The sequence below is a fragment of the Phyllobates terribilis genome, unplaced genomic scaffold (assembly GCF_046119375.1).
Source record: "Phyllobates terribilis strain yellow unplaced genomic scaffold, ASM4611937v1 Scaffold_1__5_contigs__length_1240528914, whole genome shotgun sequence".
Taxonomy (NCBI): Eukaryota; Metazoa; Chordata; class Amphibia; order Anura; family Dendrobatidae; genus Phyllobates; species Phyllobates terribilis.
In genome coordinates, this window is record NW_027362761.1 from 358,993,410 (window position 1) to 359,007,693 (window position 14,284).

Below are 14,284 nucleotides of genomic sequence, written 5' to 3' on the forward strand. Positions count from 1 at the left end.
CTAGTTTTCACAGATAGATCTCCCCCAAATCTGTTTTCTTTTCAGATAATTCAGATAGCACATAATGGCAAATAAAATAAATTTTCTTTGATCTGTATTTAAATTAACAGAGTGTTGGAAATATCAAAATGTTGAAACTGTTAGAGCAAATTGGGTTGAAACATTTGGTACTCAAGCCCCAAAGAGACAAACTATTTACCGCATTCGTGACAAATTCAATGCCACTGGCTCAATCCTTAATGCTCCAAAAACTGGTCGACCCAAAACGGTCTGTACAGAAGATAATAAACAACTTGTTGCTGAAACATTTGTTCAGAGTCCAAAAAAGTCCACCAGAAGAGCCTCTTTGGAATTGGGAATTTCACGAGCTTCTATCATGCGAATCCTGAAATCTATTGGGTGGAAAGCTTATTGTCCACATCTAATTCATGGTTTATTGGAGGCTGATCCAGGCAGGTGGCTGCAATTTAGTGTTTGATAAATCTCCCCCTTCATAACCTTATTAGGCTGTGTGCCCACAATGCGTTTTTTAAGCGTTTCCGCAGCGGCAAAAACGCTGCAGAAACACTTAAAAAATGCAGGGTAGAAGGCCTGCCATGTTCCCCAATGATAATCTGCATGTGCTGTGCATACGCTGCGGAAATTTCCGCTGCGGATTATCATTGCAGAAAAAAACACAGCACTACCAATTATTTTGCGGAAGTGCTGCGTATTCGCCGCAATTGACTTGCATTAGAACGCATGGATTACGCATCACTGCATCTGTACATGCGGATTCCATGCGTTTCAATGTGCGGATGGTACCCTGGTCTAGAGGAGAGGAGACTCTCCTCCGGACCTGGGTACCATAGAAACTGTAAAAATAAAAGAATAAAATAAAAAATAAATATGATACTTACCTTCTGACTGCCCCCGGTGCGCTCCTCCTCCCATGCCGGCAAATCGCGATGGACTGAAGGACCTGCGCTGACGTCATAGTCATGTGACGGGTCACGCGACGCTGACGTCGGCAGGTCCTTCAGTGTACCGCGATCTACCGACAGTCAGCACCGAGCAAAGCAAGACTGCGGGGGCCATCGGAAGGTAAGTATAGATTTATTTTTTTATTTTTAACCATTCTTTACGGTCACACTATATAAATCCATGCCGTTTGCATGGATTTATATAGTGTCACCAAGTTGACAAGCACTTTCCAAGTGATACTAAAATCAACCCGCATGCGGAAATGCATGTGAAGAACGCTTCACATCCGCATGTCCCTGACAGGAAAAACGCATGTACAATCCGCATGCGTTTTTTTCTTCCAGGGAGATGCAGAAACTCTCAGGAAAAATCCGGAGCATTTCTGCATCGTGGGCACGTAGCCTTACACTTTCTGTCCACCTACTTTTGGACCACTGTGTGTATATATATATATATATATATATATATATATATATATATATATATATATATATATATAGATAGATAGATAGATAGATAGATAGATATAGATAGATAGAGAGAGAGAACAGACCAAAAGTTTGGACACACCTTCTCATTTAAAGATTTTTCTGTATTTTAATGACTTTGAAAATTGTACATTCACACTGAAGGCATCAAAACTGTGAATTAACACATGTGGAATTATATACTTAACAAAAAAGTGTGAAACAACTGAAAATAATGTCTTATATTCTAGGTTCTTCAAAGTAGCCACCTTTTGCTTTGATGACTGCTTTGCACACTCTTGGCATTCTCTTGATGAGCTTCAAGAGGTAGTCACCGGAAATGGTTTTCACTTCACAGGTGTGGCCTGTCAGGTTTAATAAGTGGGATTTCTTGCCTTGGGGTTGGGACCATCAGTTGTGTTGTGCAGAAGTCTGGTGGATACACATCTGATAGTCCTACTGAATAGACTGTTAGAATTTGTATTATGGCAAGAAAAAAAGCAGCTAAGTAAAGAAAAACGAGTGGCCATCATTACTTTAAGAAATGAAGGTCAGTCAGTGCGAAAAATTGGGCAAACTTTGAACTGGCTCACATGAGGACCGCCCCAGGAAAAGAAGACCAAGAGTCACCTCTGCTTCTGAGGATAAGTCACCAGCCTCAGAAATCGCAGGTTAACAGCAGCACAGATTAGAGACCAGGTCAATGCCACACAGAGTTCTAGCAGCAGACACATCTCTTCAACAACTGTTAAGAGGAGACTTTGTGCAGCAGGCCTTCATGGTAAAATAGCTGCTAGGAAACCACTGCTAAGGACAGGTGTAGCACCCTGAGGATTCGGCTGCTACAGGGGTATTGCACCTCAACCCAGAGGTGTGATATTCCACTCCCGGGTAAGGATGGAGTGTGGAGCTGAGCTCAGAAAGCTGCATGCACTACACACATCCCATTTCCGGAGGGCAGACCAACGGTACTCCCACTTAGAAATGTGCAGGTACGATCGAGTCTGTCCTTGGCTGGAGTGGGAGGGGGGTGGTACATCCCAGTAGTGTAGGGGCAGATAGGGGGAGCAGTCTGGGTAGTGCTAGGAGCTCATTGGGTGCTGGTCACCTGAGCTCACACATAGAGGGAGTATAAAAGGTGGGAACCATCTAAGATCAGGGTCAGTCAGCCACAGTCAGTCAGTCAGTCTGTGAGAAGTCAGCCTTTTGCAGAGCAGTGGAAGAAAGCAGAGGAGCAGAGCAGCCCCAGGCCCAGAGTGAGAGAGGAGAGAACGAAAGACCCAGAGGGGGAGAAAGAAGGAACTCTGAGAGCCCAAATACAACCACAGGGTGAAGAGTTGGCAACAGGGTACCGGATCCCAAACTGGTGGGGGCTACAGCATACCTCAGCCAGAGACCGGAGGCCGTGGGCAGCATCTGCCACGGCCACCCACTATATCCACCCGGAAGGCAGACCACGCATAGGGTCAGGGAACCCAGAGGCAAGGGTTCGCCAACAAGAGGCCCGAGGGAGCCGGACATAGGTAGATCCCTGGTGGGGAAGGCTAGAGACGAGGACAGGACAGAAAGGGAGCTCAGAACCACGCTCCAGAACTACTTGGGGGTTGGCCGAGTCCAGGACCTGGTGGACGCAGCACGGCTCGGGTGGTCACTCAAGGCCGGAGTGACCGGTACAAGAACAGCAGTAAGTAAAGAACCCTGAACTGCACAACCTGACTCTGACTCTCATTACCATCTTCCCTGCACTTCCACAACCACCATCCTCTGCACCTGACCCCCTGAGGCTATTCCCCTCCCGTTGGGGGTTATACTACCTAAGCTGCACAAACACCATCAGCCTCAGCGGACCCTGCTGCAGCGGCGGCCGTAGTGACCGCAATTCAACGGGTGGCGTAGTCGACATAAAGAACTTTAGTAACATCAGTAAGGACTGCCACACACTGAGCTTGACACCCTGGGCACGGACCGGGTCACAGCCACTCGGAGACTACAACCCCCATCTGATCCGGCTCCGGGTATCCCCAACAACACTGGCCCAGGGGGCGCGTCACAGGCAACAAGCAGAAAAGACTTGTTTGGGCTAAAGAACACAAGGAATGGACATTAGACCAGTGGAAATCTGTGCTTTGGTCTGATGAGTCCAATTTGAGATCTTTGGTTCCAACCACCGTGTCTTTGTGCAACGCAGAAAAGGTGAACGGATGGACTCTACATGCCTGGTTCCCACCGTGAAGCATGGAGGAGGAGGTGTGATGGTGTGGGGGTGCTTTCCTGGTGACACTGTTGAGGATTTATTCTAAATTGAAGGCATACTGAACCAGCATGGCTACCACAGCATCTTGCAGCGGCATGCTATTCCATCCGGTTTGCGTTTAGTTGGACCATCATTTATTTTTCAACAAGACAATGACCCCAAACACATCTCCAGGCTGTGTAAGGGCTATTTGACCAAGTAGGAGAGTGATGGGGTGCTACGCCAGATGACCTAGCCTCCACAGTCACCAGACCTGAACCCAATCGAGATGGTTTGGGGTGAGCTGGACCGCAGAGTGAAGGCAAAAGGGCCAACAAGTGCTAAGCATCTCTGGGAACTCCTTCAAGATTGTTGGAAGACCATTTCCGGTGACTACCTCTTGAAGCTCATCAAGAGAATGTCAAGAGTGTACAAAGCAGTCATCAGAGCAAAAGGTGGCTACTTTGAAGAACCTAGAAAATAAGACATATTTTCAGTTGTTTCACACTTTTTTGTTAAGTATATAATTCCACATGTGTTAATTCATAGTTTTGATGCCTACAGTATGAATATAAAATTTTCATAGTTATGAAAATACAGAAAAATCTTTAAATGAGAAGGTGTGTCCAAACTTTTGGTCTGTACTGTATATGTATATGTATATATATATATGTGTATATATATATATATATGTGTATATATATATGTGTGTGTATATATATATATATATATATATATATATATATATATATATATATATATATATATATATATATATTATTACGGGACTAATACCAGACTGGTTATATAAAATTTTTTAAATATATAGTGCACAGTTGGTATATAAAAAAAAGCACAGCCAGTGTGGTTTACACTATAATAGACGCTGGCATAAGTAATACCAGACACTGTCAGTGTATACAGGTGGTTTCCCACCTAATAATACCTGGAAAGAGTGCTGATAATAGTGAAATAAGACACTGGCATTATTATACAAGTTGTCTTCCAGGCCACTAGATTGCTTGGCAAAGTCCTGTGTTCATTATTTAGGGTTAACCAAGGAAGGAAAGTAACTCTGTTCTCACATGAAATAAGAGAAGGAGCGGGTCCACAGACCACTCACTGTGCTGAAGAGCCTGCGTGGGATCCCGGACCAGGCTCTCTTGATAGATTAATCCAATGTGTGGTCAGCATTGTAGCAGTGCCCACACGCAGGGAGCCCCGGCCGGTGACTTCCCTGCCGCTCAGCAGACCGCGTGTAGGGAGTCAGAGGTGGCGTGTGACGTCACAACTTAGCACAGGGACGGAAGCCTCGATGCTCTGTCTTATCCCGTACGCGTTTCGGAGATGTTCCGATCTCCTTCATCAGAGGGTACCCTTTAAGTTGTGACGTCACACGCCGCCTGGATGTCCTGGATACATCTGTGTGTGGTAGCTCTTGAAGCAATGACTCCAGCAGCAGTCCACTCCTTGTGAATCTCCCCCAAATTTTTGAATGACCTTTTCTTAACAATCCTTTAAAGCCTGCGGTTATCCCGGTTGCTTGTGCACCTTTTTCTACCACACTTTTTCCTTCCACTCAACTTTCCATTAATATGCTTGGATACAGCACTCTGTGAACAGCCAGCTTCTTTAGCAATGACCTTTTGTGGCTTACCCTTCTTGTGGAGTGTGTCAATGACTGCCTTCTGGACATCTGTCAAGTCAGCAGTCTTCCCCATGATTGTGGAGCCTACTGAAATAGACTAAGGGACCTTTTTAAACGCATTGGAAGCTTTTGCAAGTGTTTTTTGTTAATTATTCTAATTTACTGAGAAAATGACTTTTGTGTTTTCTTTGGCTGTAAGCCATAATCCCCAACATTAACAGAAATAAACACTTGAAATAGATCACTCTTTTTGTAATGACTATATATAATATATGAGTTTCACTTTTTGTATTGAAGAACTGAAATAAAGTAACTTTTTGATGGTATTCTAATTTAGTGAGAAGCACTTGTGTTAGCCCCGTAATAATAGTAATATATATATATATTTTTATATATAGTACAGACCAAAAGTTTGGACACACCTTCTCATTTAAAGATTTTTCTGTATTTTCATGACTATGAAAATTGTGCATTCACACTGAAGGCATCTGTAGTGAAATCTGTATCTGAGGGGATTGGATACAAGCTAAGGGTTAACTCAACAACACACACAGGTCACAATCTAAGCACAAGCCATCTTCCCAGTCACACTGACTCCAGTCTCCCCAGTGGGCGTCCTACCACCAGGGCAATAAATCACACCTAGAGGGAGCCTCAAAGAGGAAGAGAATTGATAAGAGGGAGAGCCCTCTCAAATAGTGAACTTCAAACAAAGTTCAGGAGACCTAGTTAGAGGGACAAAGAACATTTGTACAACATAATATATGCACGGCTAAATTAGTGAGGGTCCAATCATAGACCCAGAATTAGAATGTTTAAATGGAAGGCTGGTGTAGAAATCTGACCCCCAATCTGGGTCTATAACTGGATCCTCCAGGCTAAAATCTTGTGTCACAGAGATGGGGCAGCCGAGCACTGCTGTGATCATCATCCCATATTCCCACCTTTCCCATCGGGCTACAGAAGACCAAGTTTAGGGTTCTGTAAGTTCTCCTGTTTATTTTCATACTGTTTGCATATCTGTATGTCACTTTTTATTACTATTTTTTAACATCTTTTTATTATAAGGACTGTACCTTTTCTATTAAAGCTTAAAACTTTAATAAGCCTGAATCTTGTATGCGCTAAAGAATCCATAACCCTAGGAAGGGTGTGATTTTGTTGATTGTCCAATAGTCTTAGTTTAGGGGACCCATCGGGCCCAAATCCGGTGGGTGGTGGCAGCGTGTGTGAAGTGGGGTGTGCAGTCTGAGTTGGGGTGTGATTGATGCTCCCTTCAGCATAGGACAGAGGTCGAGTGCTGGATTGAGTGAGAGGAGAGAGATTAACCCTTGCAGGCGCAACCCCAAGTCACGTGCTGAGGAGCGGGTACGTGACAAATTGGTGGCAGCGGTGGGATAGAATTTATTTCTATTAGCGCATTAGTGCAGGGTTTAAGAAATTATTCCCTGTACTAAAGAATTGGTGTCCTTACGAGGAGCCACCAGTTCTACAAGATTCGGCTCAGTGCTTACTTAGACAGACTTGCAAACAGTTTCCCCTTCCCCGTTTTTCTTTTCTATCTTTTATTTGGCAAAGGCTGTTCATTAATATGGCAGCCCGATACAAGAAGCAGAGTAAGGATGCTCTCATCGACCTCTGCGAGCAAAGAGGAATAGAGACCGCCGACAGATCCAAGGAGATGCTGATGCACAACTTGGCGGAGCACGACTTGGCGCAAAATGCTGAAGCAGCCGGACAAAGAGAGAGTCCACCTCCGAGAGGCCCAGAAATGCCAGTCCTTGCACCGGAGATGTCCTCTGAAGGTGCCAGCAACGCCAGTTTTGAGGAGCCTGTGGTCTTTACGTTACAAATGGCCTTACAACAGCTGGGAACAAGTGATCCTGCTCTGCGCCTGCAGCTTGTTCTACAGTACCGAGAGGCTGCAGAACGCCGAGCCGAGAGAGAGGCGGCTGCTGCAGAACGCCAGGCTGAGAGAGAGTTCAAGCTCCGGATGGCCCAAGTAGAGCGGGGTAGCAATCTTCAGCTAACCCCCTCCCAGGACATAAATCCAAGGAGGCCACGTTTGGAAAACTTCCCTGTGATGGAGAAGGACACGGACTTGGATACTTTTCTTCGGGGATTTGAGAAAACCTGCAAACAATATCATCTACCCCTTGAGCAATGGGCACTGTACCTAGCCCCGGGGTTGAGAGGCAAAGCTGCGGAGGTGTTTGCTGACCTCCCATCCGACCTGGATGGGAACTATGAGGCAATCAAAGAGGCTCTGGTCAGGAAATACAACCTAACCCCAGAAGTGTATCGGAGAAAGTTCCGGAACTTACAACGTGGGTCAGCTGACAGCTATGCGGATTTTGTGAGCACATTGAGGAGCATCTTCCACCAATGGATCAGGGGACTTTCTGTTAGCAGCTTTGAGGCCTTAACGGATCTTATGGTCAAGGATCAATTTCTCAATATGTGCCCCACGGATGTACGACAATTTGTGTGTGATCGAGAGCCACAATCTGTGGATGAGGCTGCAAAGATTGCAGACCGCTACGTGGCCAACAGGATGCCGGAGGTGCGGAAGCCATCGGGATTCAGCTGGAAGGGAGGTAAGCCAAACGGCGACCCCTCCCCCTCTGCCAGCCGGTCACCAGTGCTGTCCAAACCCACCTCCTATGGGGCCCCGGGAACAAGATATCCTTCAGGTGATTCACGCCAATGCTTCACGTGCAAGAAAGTGGGACATGTTAGTGCAGTCTGCCCGGATAGGGAGAAACGCCCCACTACCACCACAAAGCCTTCTGGCCCCCCACCTTCTGTCCTATTTGTGGCCGGCACTGAGGTGCGGACTAATGAGAACTGTCAATCTGTCACTGTTGGCGATAAAGTTACCATTGGTCTCAGAGACACTGGAGCACAAGTAACTCTGGTGCGTCCCGAAATGGTAAACCCTGCAGATATCATACCAGGAAAGACTATGTCTATCACCGGGGTTGGAGGGGTCTGCCCTGTCATGCCCATGGCCCGTGTGTATCTGGACTGGGGAGCAGGGAAGGGAGTAAGGGAAGTGGGAGTATCAGAGGCTATCCCCACCAATGTGCTGCTAGGCACCGACCTGGGAAGGATGGTGTCCCACTATATTCCTCCACTGAACGTAAATGCTACTGAGAAGGTGGAAGCCCGTGTCCCACCTGAGACCATGTGCCAAGAGGGAAAATGTACCTATGTGCAGGACTGTATGTATGTGGCCGCTGTGACCCGGAGTCAGGCTGCGGCTCAGACTCAACCCCAGAGACTAGAGGATGCGTCTCAGATAGAACTGCCAGAACAGGAGGGCCCTCCTCTGGCCCAGGAGCCCCCTCACATGCCAGATCCACCGAGGTCCCTGACCACAGACCCGGAGGACTCTGCTTCCGACCAGAGACTGGTGTTCACACTAGGCCAGGGCCTGCAGACTGACAGCCAGAGCTGCCAGGAGGCCCTGCTGGCAGATGCCAGTCTGGAGAAGCTCTGATGTCTTGCTGACCAACCCCCTACTGCTTCTGACAAAGAGAGAATCTACTGGGAGCAGGGCAGACTGTATAAAGAGACTCTCCCCATTGATAACACAGAACATCGGGACTGTGAAAAGCGGCTGGTGGTTCCTTATCTGTTTAGGGAACGATTATTGAGAATTGCTCATGAAATTCCTCTGGCCGGACACCTTGGAGTACAAAAAACTAAAGCTCGCCTTGCTCATAACTTTTATTGGCCAAAGATGGCGACGGATGTAGCCAACTACTGTCGATCCTGTGTAGTGTGTCAGAGGGTCGGAAAGTCTGGGACTATACAGAAAGCCCCATCGATACCCCTGCCAGTGATTGATGAGCCGTTCCAGCGAGTGGCTGTGGATATAATAGGGCCACTTGCAATACCTAGGAGCTCGGGCAAAAAGTACATCCTCACAGTGGTGGACTATGCTACACGATATCCAGAGGTTGTGGCACTGTCCTCCATCCGAGCGGACAAGGTGGCGGATGCTTTACTGACTGTGTTTTCTCATGTGGGTTTTCTCAGGGAGATGTTAACCGATCAGGGAACCCAATTCATGTCCAACTTGATGGAGAGTCTCTGCGAAAAAATACAGGTGCAGCATGTTGTGGCCAGCTCTTATCATCCCCAAACAAATGGACTCTGCGAACGTTTCAACGGGACATTACCCCAGGCCTCCACAGGATTCTCCCCCTTCGAACTGATTTATGGGAGGAGGGTCAGAGGACCCCTAGACTTGATTAAGGACTGTTGGGAGGGTGATCCCAACACTACAGGAGTCACAGTGGTTGAATATGTACTGCGACTCCGGGACAGAATGCAAAAACTAAGCAACCTTGCCCATGAGAATGCAACCCAGGCCCAAATCAACCAGAAGGTCTGGTATGACCGTAATGCCAGACTGAGGGCCTATGAAGAGGGGCAAAAGGTTTGGGTGTTGGTCCCTATGTTACAGAACAAACTACAGGCCGCATGGGAGGGACCATACACTGTGCACAAGCGGCTAAATGATGTTAACTATGTGGTGACTCTAGATGAACCTGCAAAGCGTCGCAAAGTATTTCATGTCAATATGTTGAAGGCTCATCATGACAGGGAGACTTGTGTCTTACCTCTCTGTAGCATGCCTGAAGAGGGGGAGGCTGATGTGTTACTAGATGTGGGGGCTGGGGCTCAGTATATGGAGTCCCTGGAGTCTGCAGAGTTTAACACCGAGCTCTCCCACAGTGAGAGGTCTGACCTGATGGAGGTGCTCAGTGAGGTCACAGGAGTCTTCACAGAAAAACCTGGGAGGACTCACTTAGCCACTCACCATGTGGACACTGATACTAATCCCCCTGTAAGGCAGTCTGCATACCGGGTGTCCGCAGAGGTGAAAGCACACATGAAGGAGCAGGTAGACGAGATGCTGAACCTCGGGGTAATACAAAAATCCCAGAGTGCCTGGGCCTCGCCTGTGGTTCTTGTCCCGAAAAAGGACCGCACGACCAGGTTCTGCGTAGACTATAGGAAGTTAAACCTCCTTACTACATCTACTGTCTACCCCATAGATAGATGAGCTGTTAGAGCAGCTAGCTAATGCATCGTATCTCACTATCATGGACCTGAGTAGGGAATATTGGCAGATACCCATGACCAAAGAAGCTCAGGAAAGGTCGGCCTTTATAACGCCATTTGGGCTATTTGAATTTTTGGTGATGCCATTTGGGATGAAGAATGCTCCTGCCACCTTCCAGGGGCTGGTAAATCACCTATTGGAAGGATTTGAGGGGTTTGCCGTTGCTTATCTGGATGATATAGCCATTTTTAGTAACTCCTGGGAGGAACATCTTGCACATCTTTCTCAGGTGTTGCAGAGGCTTCACACGGCAGGTCTGACTGTGAAGCCTGGGAAGTGTCAGGTAGCCATGAGGGAAGTACAATACCTCAGACACCGGGCGGGGGGAGGTCTGCTAAAACCTGAACCAGGGAAGGTAGAAGCCATTACAGCCTGGCCCACCCCACGAACCAAGAAACAGATACTGTCCTTCCTGGGTACGGCTGGCTATTACAGGAGGTGTGTGCCTGCCTACAGTGCCCTGGCTAAGCCATTAACTGACCTGACCAGGAGGAAGCTTCCCCAAATTGTGTCCTGGACTCCTCAGTGTGAGGAATCATTCTCTGCCCTAAAGTCAGCATTGGCCAGTTCACCCGTCCTTCAGGCCCCAGATTTCTCTCGCAGGTTCGTGGTGCAGACAGATGCCAGCACTTATGGGCTAGGTGCCGTTCTCAGCCAGGTGAACCAGCAAGGTGAGGAGCACCCAATCCTGTACCTAAGCAGGAAACTCCTGCCCAGAGAGGTAGCATATGCCACAATATTGAAGGAGTGTTTAGCTATTGTGTGGGCCCTGCAAAAACTACAACCCTATCTGTATGGTCGTAACTTCACCGTGATCAAAGATCATAACCCGCTGAGCTGGCTCAACAGAGAAGTGGGGGACAACGGGAAATTGCTTAGATGGAGCCTGATATTACAGCAATATGATTTCACCATCCAACATAAAAAAGGGATTGATCACGGCAACGCTGATGGCTTATCACGCCAAGGTGGTCCGAAGACAGATACGTGCTAAGGAGCCGACCTGTAAGTCAGCCCCCATGCACGTTCATAAGGGGGGAGGTGTAGTGAAATATGTATCTGAGGGGATTGGATACAAGCTAAGGGTTAACTCAACAACACACACAGGTCACAATCTAAGCACAAGCCATCTTCCCAGTCACACTGACTCTAGTCTCCCCAGGGGGTGTCCTACCACCAGGGCAATAAATCACACCTAGAGGGAGCCTCAAAGAGGAAGAGAATTGATAAAAGGGAGAGCCCTCTCAAATAGTGAACTTCAAACAAAGTTCAGGAGACCTAGTTAGAGGGACAAAGAACATTTGTACAACATAATATATGCACGGCTAAATTAGTGAGGGTCCAATCATAGACCAAGAATTAGAATGTTTAAATGGAAGGCTGGTGTAGAAATCTGACCCCCAGTCTGGGTCTATAACTGGATCCTCCAGGCTAAAATCTTGTGTCACAGAGATGGGGCAGCCGAGCACTGCTGTGATCATCATCCCATATTCCCGCCTTCCCCATCGGGCTACAGAAGACCAAGTTTAGGGTTCTGTAAGTTCTCCTGTTTATTTTCATACTGTTTGCATATCTGTATGTCACTTTTTATTTCTATTTTTTTAACATCTTTTTATTATAAGCACTGTACCTTTTCTATTAAAGCTTAAAACTTTAATAAGCCTGAATCTTGTATGCGCTAAAGAACCCATAACCCTAGGAAGGGTGTGATTTTGTTGATTGTCCAATAGTCTTAGTTTAGGGGACCCATCGGGCCCAAATCCGGTGGGTGGTGGCAGCGTGTGTGAAGTGGGGTGCGCAGTCTGAGTTGGGGTGTGATTGATGCTCCCTTAGGCATAGGACAGAGGTCGAGTGCTGGATTGAGTGAGAGGAGAGAGATTAACCCTTGCAGGCGCAACCCCAAGTCACATGCTGAGGAGCGGGTACGTGACAGCATCAAAACTATGAATTAACACATGTGGAATTATAACAAAACACATGTGGAATTAACAAAAAAGTGTGAAACAACTGAAAATATGTCTTATATTCTAGGTTCTTCAAAGTAGCCACCTTTTGCTTTGATGACTGCTTTGCACACTCTTGGTATTCTCTTGATGAGCTTCAAGTGGTAGTCACCGGAAATGATCTTCCAACAATCTTGAAGGAGTTCCCAGAGATGCTTAGCACTTGTTGGCCCTTTTGCCTTCACTCTGCTGTCCAGCTCACCCCAAACCATCTCGATTGGGTTCAGGTCTGGTGACTGTGGAGGCCAGGTCAACTGGCGTAGCACCCCATCACTCTCCTTCTTGGTCAAATAGCCCTTACACAGCCTGGAGGTGTGTTTGGGGTCATTGTCCTTTTGAAAAATAAATGATGGTCCAACTAAGCGCAAACCGGATGGAATAGCATGCCGCTGCAAGATGCTGTGATAGCCATGCTGGTTCAGTATGCCTTCAATTTTGAATAAATTCCCAAGAGTGTCACCAGCAAAGCACCCCCACACCATCACACCTCCTCCTCCATGCTTCACGGTGGGAACCAGGCATGTAGAGTCCACCCGTTCACCTTTTCTGCATCGCACAAAGACACGGTGATTGGAACCAAAGATCTCAAATTTGGACTCATCAGACCAAAGCACAGATGTCCATTCCATGTGTTCTTTAGCCCAAACAAGTCTCTTCTGCTTGTTGCCTGTCCTTAGCAGTGGTTTCCTAGCAGCTATTTTACCATGAAGGCCTGCTGCACAAAGTCTCCTCTTAACAGTTGTTGAAGAGATGTGTCTGCTGCTAGAACTCTGTGTGGCATTGACCTGGTCTCTAATCTGAGCTGCTGTTAACCTGCGATTTCTGAGGCTGGTGACTCGGATAAACTTATCCTCAGAAGCAGAGGTGACTCTTGGTCTTCCTTTCCTGGGGTGGTCCTCATGTGAGCCAGTTTCTTTGTAGTGCTTGATGGTTTTTGCAACTGCACTTGGGGACACTTTCAAAGTTTTCCCAATTTTTCGGACTGACTGACCTTCATTTCTTAAAGTAATGATGGCCACTTGTTTTTCTTTACTTAGCTGCTTTTTTCTTGCCATAATACAATTTCTAACAGTCTATTCAGTAGGACTATCAGCTGTGTATCCACCTGACTTCTGCACAATACAACTGATGGTCCCAACCCCATTTATAAGGCAAGAAATCCCACTTATTAAACCTGACAGGGCACACCTGTGAAGTGAAAACCATTTCCGGTGACTACCACTTGAAGCTCATCAAGAGAATGCCAAGAGTGTGCAAAGCAGTCATCAAAGCAAAAGGTGGCTACTTTGAAGAACCTAGAATATAAGACATATTTTCAGTTGTTTCACACTTTTTTGTTAATTCCACATGTGTTTTGTTATAATTCCACATGTGTTAATTCATAGTTTTGATGCCTTCAGTCTGAATGTACAATTTTCATAGTCATGAAAATACAGAAAAATCTTTAAATGAGAAGCTGTGTACAAACTTTTGGACTGTACTGTATGTGGCAGTTGGTGTCACCTTTTCCCTCTTCTTGTTTTTTTCCTTTTTGGAAAGTATTTGTTTTTAACATACATTCTGTAATAAAATTATAACTTTTTTTGAATACACTCCTGATTCCTATTTTTCTGTTGGGTTATATATTTGTGTGGAACAGCGTTTACTGTGACCAACCCCCCTTTTTGGATAATAATACATGTTACGAGAGGGCGTATTGTAACTTGTATTCTTATCAGTAGCAACTGATCAAAATCATATGATTTACTTTTTATAACGTTTCTAAAAGCAATAAATCATATTGCACCAGTCATTCAGCTCTTGTACCCTGATCAACAGCTTCCCAAAAAACAG

The 14,284-nt window shown here is 46.4% G+C and overlaps 1 protein-coding gene across 1 annotated transcript; it reads left to right on the plus strand.

The window, feature by feature from the left end:
* Positions 1 to 6,902: 6,902 nt before the first annotated feature.
* Positions 6,903 to 8,813, plus strand: LOC141264816 (uncharacterized). Its single transcript, XM_073677203.1, has one exon. The coding sequence runs from the start codon at positions 6,903 to 6,905 to the stop codon at positions 8,811 to 8,813; it is 1,911 nt and encodes a 636-aa protein (XP_073533304.1).
* The last annotated feature ends 5,471 nt before the right edge of the window (positions 8,814 to 14,284 follow it).